The sequence below is a fragment of the Capricornis sumatraensis genome, chromosome 3 (assembly GCF_032405125.1).
Source record: "Capricornis sumatraensis isolate serow.1 chromosome 3, serow.2, whole genome shotgun sequence".
Lineage (NCBI taxonomy): Eukaryota > Metazoa > Chordata > Mammalia > Artiodactyla > Bovidae > Capricornis > Capricornis sumatraensis.
Window position 1 is genome coordinate 81,710,314 of NC_091071.1, and position 16,668 is coordinate 81,726,981.

Genomic DNA, 16,668 nt, shown 5'->3' on the forward strand with positions numbered 1-16,668 from the left:
GTATGTTATTTGTCGTTTTCCCTTATTGTTTTAAGATTCTATCTGTCTTTAATTTTTGTCAGTTTGATTACTATGTGTCTCTGTGTGTTCCCCCTTGGGTTTATCCTTCCTGGGACTCTCTGTGCTTCCTGAACTTGGTTGAATATTTCCTTTCCCATGTTCAAAATTTTTTCAGCTATTTTCAAATATTCCTCAGGTCCTTTCTCTCTCTATTCTCCTTCTAGGACTCCTATAATGTGAATGTTGGTGCATTTAATGCTGTCCCAGAGGTCTCTTAAGCTGTCTTCATTTCTTCTCATTCTTTTTTCTATATTCTGCTCTTTGGCAGTGATTTCCACCATTCTATTCTCCAGGTCATTTATCTGTTCTTCTGCCTCAGTTATTCTTCTGTTGATGCCTTCTAGTTTATTATCCATCTCTGCTTGTTTGTTCCTTAGTTCCTCTAGGCCTTTGGTAAACATTTCTTGCATCTTCTCAATCTTTGCCTGCATTCTTTTCCCAAGATCCTGGATCATCTTCACTATCATTATTCTGAATTCTTTTTCTAGAGAGTTGCCTATCTTTACTTCATTTAGTTGCTTCTCTGGGATTTTATCTTGTCTCTCCATCTGGGACATAACTTTCTTCTTTTTCATCATGACTAACTTTCTGTAATATGGTTTTTGTTTTAGCTGCTGTGACACTGTGCTTCTTGCTGCTTCTGTCTGCCCTCTGATGAAGGGGACTAAGAGGCTTGTGTAAGCTTCTTGATGGGAGGCACTGGAGATGGGAGGCATTGGAGATGGGAGGCACTGAAGATGGTCTTGCTCTGGTGGGCAGGGCCTTGCTCAGTAAAGCTTTAATCCAATTATCTGCTAATGGGTGGGGTTGGGCTCCCTCCCTGGTAGTTGTTTGGACTGAGTTTGATCCCAGCCCTGGGCTCTACAGGCTTTATGGTAGGGTTAATGGCTAACTCCAGCTGGGTATACACCAAGGGGGACCTTCCAGTGCCCCTGCCGACCCACACCTCCACAGGAGGCCCTCCAACATGAGCAGGGTTGGTTCAGTCTCCTGGCGGGGTCACTGCTTCCCTCCTCTGGGTCTTAGTGCATGGAAAATTTTGTTTGTGCTCTCCAAGACTGGCATCTCTGTTTCCCTCAGTCCTCTGGAAGGCTTACTACCAGATCCTGCTGGTCCTTAAGGTCATATTTCCTGGGGATTGACAGTCCCTTTTTAGGATCCCCAGGCTGGGAAGCCTGATGTTGGGTTCAGAACCTTCACAATAGTGTGAGAACTTCTTTGGTATTATTGTTCTCCAGTCTGTGTGTCACCCACCCGGCGGATATAGGATTTGATTTTATCACGATTACGCCCTTCCTACCATCTTGCTGCAGCTTCTTTGTCTTTGGACGTAGGGTATCTTTTTTTGGTGGGTTCCAGTGTCCTCCCGTCAATGGCTGTTCGACAACTAGTTGCGACTTTGGTGCTCTAGCAGGAGGATATGAATGCCTGTCCTTCTGCTCCACCATCTTGAACTGGAAGCCTCTTGTATATGTTTGACCTTGGCACATATTCTGTCCTCCAAGGAAGGAAGTAACAACTTTCACATCAGATAGAAGGGAAACTCATGGATACTGAGTGGTCTTGTTGGTTTTCCTACCCTTTAGCTGTGCTTCTTTCATGTTATTCACAGCTCAAGAATAAAATATCAAAGGTTTTTAGGTCTCTTCTTTCAATGACCTTTTTCCTAGTGTTCAGTTCAGTTGCTCAGCTGTGTGTCCGACTCTTTGCGACTCCATGGATTGTAGCATTCCAGGTTTCCCTGTCCATCACTAACTCCCAGAGCTTACTGAAACTCATATCCATCGAGTCAGTGATGCCATCCAACCATCTCATCCTCTGTCGTCATCCCTGTCTCCTCCCACCTTCAATCTTCCCCAGCATCAGGGTCTTTTCTAATGAGTCAGCTCTTCGCATTAGGTGGCCAAAGGACTGGAGTTTCAGCTTCAGCCTCAGTCCTTCCAGTGATCACTCAGGACTGACTCCCCTAGTGTAGTACACCCTGTCTCATCACATCCACTCTAGGCAAAAGGCTACCTAGGTTTCCTCCTGAACTCTGAAGCCCCAGTTTGATTTTTCCAGCTATTCAGAGGACATCTTTGCCTGGATGTTTCCAAACCTCAAACTCAACACTCCTGAAACTGAGTGTCCATTTAATGCAGTCCCAAAACTCTGAAGTCATCATCTTCGTCTCTCACAGCTTCCACATCCTTGTGATCTCTTGGGAATCTTCCCACCCCTCGCTTCTTTCCTGATTGTGTTCTATGGATAATTTGAGATCTTAGTCTCTCATGTAACTACTGAAATCATTTTCTAACCATTCTCCATGACTGCAGTCCCCTTCCTGCCCCCACTCCATCCTAAACTCTGCTGACAGGTGAATCTTAATGCACAGGACTCCAAGCAAGTTTTTCCTGGCACAGCACCTCCATCTGCACAGGATTTGTCACACAGCTTAGATTAGTCAACACTACTCCCCCGCCCCCACACTATAGTTACTCTGTATATATAAGTCTTTAATCCCTGCCCAGACTCTGAGGCTCCAAGAGAAAAGGATCTATGCTTGAAAGGCTATCTCAAATAGCATCCAACACAATTCTTTTCACAGCACAAGAATTTTTTATTCAAGGAAATGCAGAACGAATGGCTATTCTACTCTAGTCTCTGTTCCACTGCACACATACCCGGGATGTTTCCCTTTCTATACTTCTATCGAGCTAAAACCTTATTCAACCATTGGTCAAGTGGTGCAACACCATTCTAAGAAGCTGGAATTTAAATTAGCAGGAGCCAAGTTACCTCTTGGGAAAGCAAGAGGAATGTAATCAGGAGGAAAAAAGGTCATGTTTTCCTTCTTAAACTGTGTAGTGGGTAGACAGGTATCATATTCTTTATACCTTTTTCATTCTTTACATCTTTTTGAATGTCTAATATAGTCATCAAAAACATAAGGTACCAATATTTACTGAAACATATCTAAAAAAGGATTCACTCCTCCCAGTAAGATAGTTCTGCATTTGATTATTCTTCTGTTTCATATGTTAGCTCTACTTGTTAACCAGATGGCTAGAAAAAAAGTTTCATCATATTTTGGATTGATCTTCATCAAACAATGACTCATAAGACTAAAACTTTCTCACCCTTTCCCATCAAAGCTTGCTCAAGTAGCAAGGATAGATCAAAGCAAACCTAAACAGATTATGGCTGCCCCGAATTCAAGAAAAGCATAGCTGTGAATACTATTACAGTTAAATAATCCTCCCTAATTTATCTGTTTGTTTGTTTTTTTAATTTTCCCTTAAGGCAGAGGTATTGTTCTGTGGGTAGCATTTTCCCCATTAACAATATGTTGGCCTAGTAACAGGAAGCTTATTTGTGAAGAACTTACTCTACATATAAGCTTCTTAGGATCATTTGACAGGAAAAGGGGGACTATATTTTGTTTGAGGACTAAGAAAAAAATGCTGTTTTTCCAACACATTTAAAAATACTGAATAAAGTAGAATCTTTCCATGAAAAGGTTTACAGGTTAGTGTAAACTTTAATAAACAGGTTCTTTGCTTGTAACAAAAATGTTCACCTGCCATATCATATATCCCACTTCCCAGATGGCTAAAATATGCAGATTACAAATACAACTGTTTATAAATTAATGCATAAATTCCAATGCTCACTCATTTTGTTTTACTTTAAATTTCAGAAAGCTAAGAGTCAAGGATTTATGGAGCCACACAACCATAAAGCAAGGCAGTTTAGTCTGGGAAGGGAATTTCAAACATCTAGGAATAACCTGATATTTCACAAATCCATGAAAAATTTCAAAAGCATTTCACAAGGGGCTGTTTTCAATAGTTCGTGCGTCTGGTGAATACCAAAATGCTATTATTGACAGCATCCAGAAGAGTGTCTTAGAGACTTTTTTTAAAAAATGCCCAAAGGAAGTATGTAAAGTATAAGCCCAAGGTTTAAATTAAAACTTAAGTGATACTACTGCTATGAAAGCCTAGAAATTAGAATTTAGCTCATCATGCAGCTGTACATGTTTGGATGAATACTCAGACTCAATTAGTTTCCGTTTGCTCCAGCTTTGCCTTTAGATTCAATGACCTGGACATAAAATTTATACTTGAATATGGCAAACTTCATTAACCCCACAGAAATGTAAAGGATTCTATAGGGAATTACAAAACATGCCAACCTTTGGCAATTATCAAGCTAAATTTTGTTAGGCAACCACCTCTTCATCAACCAGCAGATAAGTCTGATGGGGATCCCACCAGCATCATGGCAACCCTTGAAAAACTACATGCCGGCAAGCATGAACTATACCCCTTTCCCAGACACCTAAAAAAGAGGAAATGTACCCTGCCTCTTAATTCTAGGCAAACTTCTGGAAATCCCTGACATGTATTCGCAGCCCAGGTATGTCACAATGTCAGTCCCCACTGAGAAGGATGAGCCTAAATCCAAGAGCAAGGGTCTCAGGAGTAAGCGTGTCTGAAGACTGCTGGCTACACCAGCAACATCAATCACTGTGCTTAAATTTAGCTCAGCTGGCAGCCAAGCACAAGAACACCTTCTCCCCTAAGAAAGTCAATTCTGCCTTGAACAAGGGGAGAAGAGTTGACAGTGGGAACTATTTATAACCTCATTTCTTTGCCCAACAAAAACCCTAAATTTGTCCTCATTCTTACCCCAGAGGGAGTCCTAAACACTATACAGGACCTCAGCAGGACTCCCGCCCATGGAACAAGGGGTCATATCATGGAGTCTACACCAGTCAAATGCCACGGGCGTAACCAACTAGGACTCCACAGGCAAATGGGGACAGGGGCAAGGGTTGGCAGGCTTAGTCTGAAATGGGCAGACAGCTCAGTAAACTCCGATGATTGATACTCACTTCAGAGGAACAGGTTTCCATTTTCTTTTTGATACCCAGAATAGAAACGAGAGAACAGATGAGCCCACAGACACCCGGCACACGAAAACTCACAACCAGGAGGGTCCTCGTGTCTGCAGGTTCTCTGGCTGTTCTAACCAGACAGCACCGCGGATCCTCCCCTCTGCAAGACCACACACCTGGCGCCCTGCCCCTCCCCAGCACAGATCCTAGTGTGAATCTCTCACAGACGCCAAATGACTGCGTGCCTGGACAGAAGGAAAAACGGTGGGGCTGCTGGTCCCACCTCGGCCCCCACCCGCCCCGAACACCTCTTTCTGGTTTTCACTTTCTGCCAACCCCTCACTCAGCTGATTTTTAACCTTACTGCCACCCCCACCACCCCACTCCACGTTCCTATCACAGTTTACACTTCCCACCCACTCCTCACTACGCCTTGGCCAGCACCTGATATGCACACACAGCGGCAGAAAACCAAAGGACAGCCGTACTCTTTCCCACCCACAATTAGAGAGACAAGGATGCCATTTCTCCTAAGGAGGAAATACGGGGGACTTTTCTCTTTCATCATTACTACATAAACTTGTGTCCATATTGGAGGTACAATAGGCTTCTCCATATTTTCCTCAGAATTCTTAACCATGTGTTTCTGCAGCAAAATAGGATATAAATTCAAAACACACAAAGACTTTAGAGTTGTGAGTTGGGGAAACACCCCCACTGACAGGAACGAACAGGTCCATTCTTGAATCAATGAAAAAAATAAAGTGCTATTAATATATCTATGAAATGCTAGAGCTTTTGTCTGTTACATGTATTTTCAGATAGAAGGAAAAAAGCAAAATATAAAGTGCCTTCATGAAAAGGTATCAATCAATTTGGAAGGTTTTTTGGTCTCTACTTCAACATTCTCTAAAGAAAAACTTTTGATGTTAAAAAAAATAAGCAGCTTTCAAAAGCTACCAAGTGCTTTTACAAAAGCTAGGTATTATAAGCTTTGTCCAGCTACAGGTTCAGCTTTTCAGCCAAAGCCTGTCGTTAAAATATTCTAAAACGATGGAGAACTTAAAAAAAAAAAATCTTGGAAGCATTCTTCTGGCTGGCTTTTTATATCCCCCCATACTGGGGAGGTCAAAATTGACGGGAAATGTCTCAATCCTTAAACAATGCCTATGCACCACTATTCCTACACTGTATACAATCTAAAGAATTCACATTAGCTTAACAGATCTTTCTAACTGCCCAAGGAAAACCACTTCCCAGATATATTCAGTTTAGCGAAGGATTCCTACAAGAGGCACTCAAGTTTCCCTCAAAAGTGGAGTGTCACAGTGTAAAATCTTTAGGGTGGAAATCATTGCAAACATATCCTTACCATTCTCACTGGGCTCTGCTGGCTTGGGCACGTCTCGGAACGGGATTATGACTGCATCTCCAGGCACTCTGGGGCTTTCCACATACTTGGGCTTCCTGACAGGACCTGTAGCAGGGAAAGATCTGAGTGTGTCTAATTTTTTCCAGCTGCAAACAAAGCTTCAGAATGTACAATGTGTGTCCTTACCAGAACCCAGAGATGCCTAAAGAGCCAGCCCCTTCCCCTCCCGTGAACACACACACGGTCATTTCAGTACAGACGCGGCAACGTCCAGACCGGGCTGCCAAAGAGATGGGTGGAAGCTCAGCTCGCAGAATGTAAACTCTGACAAAAACAAAAGCAGCTCTTCTGCTATGCAGCCTCTACAGCTGTCTTTGGTATATGTCACGGAAGTGATTTTGACATGTTCGGACCTGGGCGGCTCGTGGTGAAGGAATTTTTTAACTTGGAATTTGTCTCTAACTGGGACTAAGACGATCAGGTTGCCTGGTATCTCCCCAAAGTCAGGAGGCAAGGATCACAAACCGCCAGGCTGTAACTAACATGCTCTGCGCAACCATGGAACGCAGGCGTTTGATCAGCCTGGTGACACATGGCAATTGTGCCGGGCAGAAAAGACGGCTGCTTTCTTGGCAGCTGACATAGAAGAGGGAAGGCAGAGCAGTCAGCCCAGCATGCAATTTGGGGACACAGAGAGCCTGTTAATCATCTCTCTCACCACCTCTTCAACCCCAACTTATCCTCAGATAATCTAAAATTCTGAATTAGGCTACATGAAACCATCACACATTGCTGGTGGTAATGTACACGCACGGTCACTTTGCAAAACAGCTTGGCAGTTCCCAAGAAGGTTACACATATGGTCCAATAAATCCACTTCTGTGTAAATATACATTCAGACAAAAATCTGTACATGGATGCTCTTAGTAACATTACTCTTTAACAGCCAAATGTCCATCAACTGATGACAACAAAATGTGATATACTTATCACTGGGCAATAAAAAGGAAGTACTGATTCATGCTAAACATGGGCAAAGCCTGAAAATATTTTGCTCAGTAAAAGAAGCCAGTCCCCAAAGACCACATAATATATGATTCCATTCAAATGGAATGTCCAGAACAGGCACATTTACAGAAACAGAGTATGAATGGTTACCAGGGCCTGGGGGATGTGCAGGCTTGAGGGGTGATGGCTAGGGAGTCCGGGGTGATAAAAATAATCTAAAATTAGGTTGTGGTGATGGTACAAAACCTTGTGAATATACTAAAAACTGCTGCAGTGTACACTTCAAATGAGTGGATTGTATGGTATGTGAATTATATCTAAATGAAGCTGCTTTAAAAAAACAGAACACACTGCCTACTCTGTCCAGTCCTTTCAAACATCCCATTACACTTTGGTCCAGAATCATCCACTTGACTCTTGTTTTCCTTGGTTGCCTTATACTTAAAGTGTGCTTTTAATAAGGCTGCAGAGATAGGAAACATTTCACATCACTAAGAGAAGGTGGAGGATGAGTTACAGCCAGGGGTCTACAGTTCTCTCTCCTGTTCAGCCCTCAGACACAGCCTGGCCCCTCCCAGGACCTCAGCCTCGGCACTGCACACTGACAGGGGGAGTCAGGCAGATTCTGAAATCCTCCTGTGTCAAACGTCTCATGCATCTGAGAAATTCTATTCAGAATGCGGTTTATGGTGAGACATGCTGCCACCTAAAGGTTTACTGCAAAAGTGTCTACACTACTATAAAAATAATCTAATTCCCAGCCAGTTATAATGTACCAGAACCAAAAATAGGCTACAAGATCAAAGAAGCTTATAGAGCTTGACAAATAGGATATTATTTCAGACTTTAGAAATCATGATTCTAAAATGACTAATGTAGTAGTTAACCATGCTGCTGCTGCTAAGTCGCTTCAGTCATGTCCGACTTTGTGTGACCCCACAGAGAGCAGACCTCCAGGCTCCCCCGTCCCTGGGATTCTCCAGGCAAGAACACTGGAGTGGGTTGCCATTGCCTTCTCCAAAGCATGAAAGTGAAAAGTGAAAGTGAAGTCACTCAGTCGTGTCTCACTCAGCGACACCGTGGACTGCAGCCTTCCAGGCTCCTCCGTCCATGGGATTTTCCAGGCGAGAGTACTGGAGTGGGGTACCATTGCCTTCTCCGAGTTAACTATATGGTTGTCTTAATTGATTTAACCCTGTTAGAAAGGGAGTTTGTTTAATTAACTAATTTATTTGGCTGCAGTGAGTCTCAGTGGAGGCCTGCGGGACCTTTTCTTGTGGCATGCCGGCTTAGCTGCCCTGGGGCATGCGGGATCTTAGTTCCCTGACCAGGGATGGAACCTGCATTCCCCTGCATTGGAAGGCAGATTCTTAACCACTAGACCGGCAGGGAAGTCCCAGAAAAGGACTGTTTTTAAGGGTTGAAATGGCATGGTTACTGGGGATGGGCAGAAGGAAAGTAAGTGGAAAATGTCAGCTATACAACGGTATACAAAATACAATCAGATTTTATTAAGAATACACATTTATCCATATATAAATATGCATGAAGGGAAAGACTGAAGAGCAGAGGGGAAACAAAGATATTTGCAGTGAAGGGGACAGCAACTAGGAAGAACCTGAACGGGGCAGGCAGAAGCAGACCCAGGGCAAATGCAAGAGATCTTCTACACTCTGGGTTCCCAAACCACTCCTCATAGTGAAAGAGGTCAAGAGCACCTTCCTCTCTTCATCCACTCTTCTCCATTTATAGAACTCAAGGGAGCTAAAGCCTTTTATTATTATTGTCCAGTGATCCAAGTTACCCAGAACAGCAACCAGGCTCTACTCATGGAGTACCTGTGAGTTTCTGTTCACCTTAACTCCTCCGGGAATGGTAATAACTTATAGAGACCTACTTCCCAGTAATCCACCTATCCCACACATCCTTCCAAAATGTTCTCCTGCACGTGGATGAACAACGACTGTTAGGAATGGTTGGAATATGAACCTCAACATCACCCAGAGCCTTTGGAAAGCCTCTGTGCCCATCCGTTTGCCTGTAACTGTGTTCTATTCCGAGGTCGATCCCTCACTGTAAGAGATATTCAACACTAAGGAGATGGTGTTAAGAGCAGAGCCTCTGAATGGTGCAAAGCCTCTGAATTGATTCACTGTGCTGTCCAGAAGAAACTAACATAACATTGTAAATCAATTAGTTTTTATTTTTTTAAAAAGAGCAGAGCCTTTAGAGCTGGGCAGACCTAGGTTTAAATATGGTCTCCGTCCCTCTCCAGCTCAAACTTTAGTACATCCCAGAGCTAAAAGAAGAATGAGGGAGGCTTCAGCTCTTAGGGGAATATCCTGAGAGCAGAGGTCAAGTGTCTCTGGCTTCCAGGCATGGCACAGTGCCTGCCACAGTGAACAGTGAGGCTGGAAAGGGACGAGACCTAGAATGTAACAAAGTCAATAAAACTGCAGTCAGTAGCCACACAAGCATAAGGACTTACATACATTAATTCATCCAGTCCTAATAACTTTGGAGGAAAAACACTATTTTCCCCATTTTTAGGTCAGGAAGCTGAGGCTCAAATCAGTGAAACGATTTGCTCAAGGCCAACACACAGTAAAGAAGGAACTCAAACAGTTTTGAGGTGCATGCAGGTTTGAAGCCCACGTACTAAATCACCATTCAGCCCTTATAAAAACTAGGGAATCTAGATTAAATAGGCCAGGGCAGTAGGGCCTTCCACCACCCAACCCTAGGTCTTGGTTATACATTCAGCCAATTTTTATTCATACTCCCTTGTTTCTGATCTCCTCTTTTACAAGGAGTTGAAATATTATGAAGTGAATATAAACCATGGCTCTCCAACACGATCCTTTTATTTAAATTGCTTTTCACAAACAGCTGAACCTCAAATGCTATAAAACCAGATAAATTTATAACTCAGAGGTTTTCTTCTATCCCCCCTCAATCGCTCGTTAGAGACTCTTTGGGCACTTTCCATTAAACACAGCAGATGAACGCTCGTTTGCCCTCACTCCCTTTCAAAACACCATTAAAGCTGCAGTAAAGGGATTTAAGAGAGACCAGTGGGGAAGGAAGACAACCACAGGCAAGAAACCAAACTTCTGAAAGTGGAAACAGGCTGCCAAGGAGCATGGACGCAGCACAGCCGGAAAGGTTAGGACTGGGGAGGGGAGAGGGCGTGCGGGGGAGGGAGTGCTCAGCAGACAGCAGACCCCTCTGAAGGCAGGGGCATGGCAGGGTTGAATGCCGAAGTGTGGGTTGGAAATCTACTGAAAGGAAAGTAAGACCCCTCCAGAACCCCTTCCCAAACCAGGAAGCATTCCCTCCTTCATCCTGGATGCAGAAGTCTTCCCTGGATAGGCTGAATTCCAAGACCATGGAGATTCAAGAGCTCAATTCTTCAGTGCTACACTAAATCAGGGATGGAGAAAAATTCTCCATGTGGATTGGTGGGCCCCACCCAGACGCACCTCTCCACACCCTCTGCCCCAGCTGTCTGCTATGAAAATGCTGACAGCAAGCTTGCACACCAAGGAGGACCCTTTTTTGGTACCAGGGACAGGTTTCGTGGAAGACAAAAAATTTTCCATGGACCAAGGTTGGGGGTGGGGTGGAGTGGGGTTGGGAGAGATGGTCTGGGGATGATTCAAGCGCCATTACATTTACTGTGCACCTTATTTTTATTATTATTACATCAGCTCCACCTCAGACCATCTGGCATTATATCCTACAGGTTAGGGATCCCTAGATTAGAGATTCCTCCCTGGAAGGAGAAAAGGCCTATACATAATCACAGTTGAAGCCAAGTCTCCAAAGAAATGGTGGGTCCCTGATCCATCACTCTACCACAAAGACACACACTTCCCTACGGACACACACTCACACACACACTCACACACACACAACTCTACCGTTTAGTCAGCTTTTTAGTACTTTGTACTTACAAACTAATATCATCAGACACTCAAGGAAAGATCCTACTCTAACAGAAAACACCAATAACAGGTTGAAGAAGGAACCCTGAGGAATCAGAGTTAATGGGAGGTACATGCCCTCCAGAAAGATAAGAGCTACTGTTTCCATTACACACAGTGTTCCATGACAAGGGGCATTCAGGGTCTGTGATGTGGGCGGCTGACCAGACTGACCACAGGACGGGACGACCAGGGGCCACACCAGTTAGGAGCCATTGTGATCACTGGCTCTCACACTAACCTGCCATCTATTAAGCCACAGTGACACTGAGTTCTATGCCACTGAAATGGAAAAGTTCTAAATGAAGTGGCCAAATTCATCATCAACAGAGATCAAAACCAAAAAACACATTTCCCTAACACCTGACCCTTACTCAGGGGAAACGACTGCCCAGCACCTTTCTACCCACAGCTTTTTGTTTACAATGACATATTCAACATTCCCAAGTCCGCCTGCAATGCAGGAAACACAGAAGATGCGGGTACAATCCATGGGTTGGGAAGATCCCTTGGAGAAAGGAATGGCAACCCACTCCAGTATTCTTTCCTGGAGAAACCCATGGACAAAGGAGCCTAGCGGGCTACAGTCTAAAGGGTTGCAAAGAGTCAGACATGACTAAGTGGACCCCCACCCTACATACACACAAGTATAAACTACCTAAAAAAGTAAAATAACTTCACCCCTTCATGTAAAACAAGCACTATCAAGTTAATCCCCCAAAATTAACCAGAATCAAATACTATAGTAACAATTACCCACAAACCATAGTTTGCTGCCTCCTGTTTAAGACAAGAGTCTCTGAAAAACAAGACTGTCAGGTATTAGCTTAAAAATGGGCTCATCCAGAAGCCTAGTGTGCTTCCCTGCTGCAGCGGCCTTCCCTCCCTATCACTCCTGGGCACCCAAGACACTGGTGTAAAGCACTTGTCAAGCTTAACTGGGCATAAGGATACCATGGGGGGCTCCTTAAGATGCAGCTTCTGACGAGGTTACCAGGTATGGTGGGAGTTGCGGGCCATACTTTGGTATCAAGTATGCAGAGCACAGCCCACCGTGGGCGGCACCTCTAAGGAAGACCACCTTTCTGTCAGGGTCTGAGCAGGGTCTACAGCCGTGAGTGGGGCACCAGTCTGCCCAGTTTACAAAGTTTACGATGAACCGGGGATTGTTCTCGATCATGAACTACACCCAGTTCATAAGAGCTCTGGATCTCTTCTCATCTTGACTTCCCCGCCTTCCTCTGCCCCCCATCCTCTGCTCTGTGATACAGGGGAAAGGGGGCTTTCTAACATGGAGACAAAGGGCTCTTAGGACGGAGAAAAACAAGAAATGTGCCCCAAAGTGGTTACACAGGCACCCAGGAGGCGGCCTGCACAGGAGAGCTCCTGCCAGCTCCTTACACTGTCCAGGGGCTTGCATCAGAGGCGGACAGGGGTTGGGGGGGCATCTCCCTCAGTCACCTCTGTCCATAACCTGGAGCGCAGCCTCCTCCCCACCTCTCCTGCCTCTATGTGAATCTCCAAGTGCACTCTTCCCAGCGGCCAGTTTGCCTACTCCTTTTGACATTTTAATCACACAGCTCTTTTGCTGCTTAGAAACGACCATATAAGGAATATTTTTTAAAAAGGAACGGCAGAAATAAACCAAACTGGGCTTTATCTCCAGGCAGCGAAAGAGAGAAGGGCAGGGGTTACTTTTCATTTCTGAGTGGTTCCATTGAAAATAATTATATATATATTTGAAAGTAATATTTGGGACACAGAACACCTGAGGGTACTTACTGCATTTAAGGTAGATCTTACCTTTTTTCACGACATCTGGACACTATGAAAAGTGACTCTCCTGCGTGATCTATCATTTTGGTTTTCTTTTGTTTTGTTTTTTAGCATCCTGAACTTTCACAGTAAAGGTTTCTGTCAATTTTACCTGATCTGGGTTTTCATCTCACATTGGGAAATGTTCACAACAAGAAGAGAAAAATAAAAAGGATGAGGAAGAGGGTTTCTTTGGCAAGGCAAAGAGGGTGGAGGTGAGGGGGGCTTTTATCACCAAAGCAAATGTCGTAAGTCAGTAAGGAATGGTAAACTCTGAAATTAGTCTTGGATTTTTAAAGAGCACAATACCTATACGGAGCTTCCAAAGTCTGGCCCCTTTCTCTCCTGTACCCCCACAAGAAAGCATCATGCGGAAAAAAAAAAAAAGAAAGAAAGAAAGAAAGCATTATGCAAGGAGGAAGAGAAATGCACTTTGAGACTGAGAAAGGGGAGGACCTGGCCCAAGTCAACAGGATGGAGGGAACCTGGCTTTACCTCCATCTGCTTTACACAGTGTTGAGGCTGGGCAGGTCAACTGGCAGGACTGCCTATACAGGCTGAGAGTCTCTTGGGAGGATTTCCTTTAAGGAAGAAGCCGCCTGATGAAATGACTGGGTCAGAAAGCCTCAGCCCAAGGGGAGAGCAATTTCAAGCAGTGTGTCATTCTATCATCGGATTTCTCCTATGAGAAGCAGGGTAGAGGCTATAAATAAAACCCTGAACTGCTACCTAAGAGGACTCAACTCCAGGGAATGCCACCTGGGTACCAGGGGCTAATATGGGGCAGGGCTCCAGGAGAGAAGAGCCAGCTAGCCCGGCATCCGGAACTTTCCTGGCTAGGAGCACAGGCTGTGCCCCTGGGGAATGTCCTAAAACTTCCAGAGACACTTTAACAAGGGTCTAGGGCCTTGTGTAAGGAGAGGTGGGCAACAAGTCAGTGAGACGAATTATTACTGCTGTAACCTCATCATACCCAAAGACAGGTGAGGTCTGTGGAAATTCAGACTGTTCATTCTAAGGAAGAAAACACAGAAGGCAAGAGGGGAAAAAATGGGTAATCCGCTGATGGTGAATGAAATACAGCAGTTACCTGACACTCTCTCAGTAAGCCTCCATTCTCCTTCGAATAACTTATTTTTTGTAAGAATGACACGACCTAGGGACTGAACGACAATAACAATGTTGAGATGGGTAGACAGCCTTTATTCATTCATGCAATGCACAGGGGCTACACAATGTAAATGTGCACTGCCACTGGGGCACTTAAATCTAGTAGGAAAATGATCTATCAAAACAGAGCCATCCCCCTTTCAATAAAGGATTCTTGAAATAAATGTTGGCAAAGATTTGCAAGTCTCAGCTTGCAGTGCGCATGTTTATAGCATCATGAATACAATACATTCCCAGTTCAACAAAGCACCCTGAGCCATGTTCCCACTTTCTCCCAATTCACTGTTCCTGTAATTTATCTGACTTTTCATGTATTACAGCATGAAAGTGAAAAGTGAAAGTCTTAATTGCTCAGTCATGTCAGACTCTTGGAGACCCAGTGGACTGTACTCCACCAGGCTCCTCAGTCCATGGAACTCTCCAGGCAAGAATACTGCAGTGGATTGCCATTCTCTTCTCCAGGGGATCTTCCCAGCCCAGGGTTCAAACTCAGGTCTCCTGCACTGCAGGCAGATTCTTTGCCATCTGAGCCACTAGGGAAGCCCTGGTGTATTACAGCATGGAAACGCATTGATTCACCTATTTACTCAACAAGTATCTGTTGCACAACCACTGTGCCAGGCACAGGGTGGCAGTAAGATGTGACAGGACTCCCCCGAAGCCCTCAGTTGAGGGGACAAGAGTCTTTATCACATCACTGGAATTTTATTTCAAAACACTTCAACATAGAACAGTGCAATATAAATGTGTGTCTGTTGGCTTTAATCTCCTGCCTGAGGGCAATTAGTTGTCTTAATCTATAATACAGACTCCTGGAGTAGTTAACTAGCTTCTAATCAAAGGCCACACACACAACAGCTAAGGCCACCACACGTCCCAGTCGGTCAGCTAGCTGTCCTCATCAGCAACCAGCACCATGGTAATTAGCACACTGAAGGTCAGAAATGGACTTTCACACAGCTTAAATCACTGACTTCATTAACTGGTACTATGGTTGTTGGAAATCACTCTTCAGTGCTGAATTCACGGTATCTGAAGTATGAGGACTTATAAGAACTATCACAGAAACACTCTGGCCCATGTGTGACCCAGGTAGGTATACAGATGTGCGCTGGCTTGACTGGTAAGTGGAGGTCCAGCTGCTGATTCTAGGAAATTATTTGGCCCCTGAGTCAAAATGCCATGATAAGAAATTCTGTCTGTGGGAGGCAGAACTCCAACGATTCCTGGGCCTTAATGATTGAATCAAACACAATTCAGGTATTGCTGTGAAGGGGTTCTGCAGGTGGCATTAAGAATTAAGGTTACTATCAAGGACAGGGAGGGAACTAGCAGAGGGAACTCTGTTCAGTGTTGTGTGGCAGCCTGGTTAGGAGGTGAGTTTGGGGGAGAATGGATACATGTGTATGTATGGCTGAATCCCTTTGCTATCAGCCTAAAACTGTCACAACATTGTTAGGCTGAGTCTCTTTGCTATCCGCCTGAAACTGTCACAACATTGTTAATCAGCTATGCTTTGCTCACTTGCTCAGTCGTGGCTGACTCTTTGCAGCCCCATGGACTATAGCCTGCCAGGCTCCTTATATTCCAATACAAAATAAAATATTGTTTTTTGTTTTTAAATAAAGAATTAAAGTTACTAACCAGCTGACCTTAAACTAGAGAGATCATTCTGGATTGCTGGATGGGCCCCATGCAATCACATGAACCCTGAAAAGTAGAAAAGGAAGACTGAACTCAGTCTTCATCTCAAGAACACATGTGGTGTTTCCTGGCGGGAGGGCTGGGGGGGGGACGTCAGAAACTTTTTACAAGGGCTTGAGAAGGGAAGAGAGAAGGGTAGCAAGTCAGCACAATCTGAGTTAGAGGATGAGGGGAGATAGGGCCGAAGCGGTGGAGATGGTCAGAGAGACTCAGAGCATGAGAAGGATTCCACCCTTCTGGACAGGGCATGAGGCTGGTTTTGAAGATGCAGGGAGGGGCCATGAACAAAGGGATGCAGCCAGCCTCGAGATATTTAGATGGACCCCCAGCAAAGAGCCAGCAAGCAAAGGAGGACCTCAGTGTTACAGCCACATGGCACTGAACTCAGCCAACCTGAATGAGTTCGGGAATACTTCCATCTTCTGAGGCCCAGAAAGGAACGCAGGCCCACCAGCATCTTCCACTGCACCTTGTGAAACCCAGACCAGAGATACAACCGCGCCAGGTGGTGCCTGGACTTCTAACCTACAGAACTGTGAGACAATTTGTTTTAAGCTGCTGCGTTTGTAGTAATTTCTAAAGGCAACAGTAGAAAACTAACATATTATCCATAAAATGCTGCCATGCTTGCTGAATGAGAAGTGCCACCGGAACACTACCCCTCCCCCAAA

At 44.6% G+C, this 16,668-nt stretch overlaps 1 protein-coding gene across 1 annotated transcript in view; it reads right to left on the reverse strand.

Moving 5' to 3' along the window:
* The window catches only part of TANC1 (tetratricopeptide repeat, ankyrin repeat and coiled-coil containing 1), a 160,728-nt gene that overhangs the window by 84,957 nt on the left and 59,103 nt on the right, over window positions 1-16,668 (reverse strand). Inside the window, exon 3 of the mRNA XM_068969153.1 lies at window positions 6,315-6,419. Within this exon, the coding sequence (XP_068825254.1) occupies window positions 6,315-6,419 (105 nt within the window). The remainder of the gene's footprint in view (window positions 1-6,314; window positions 6,420-16,668) is intronic.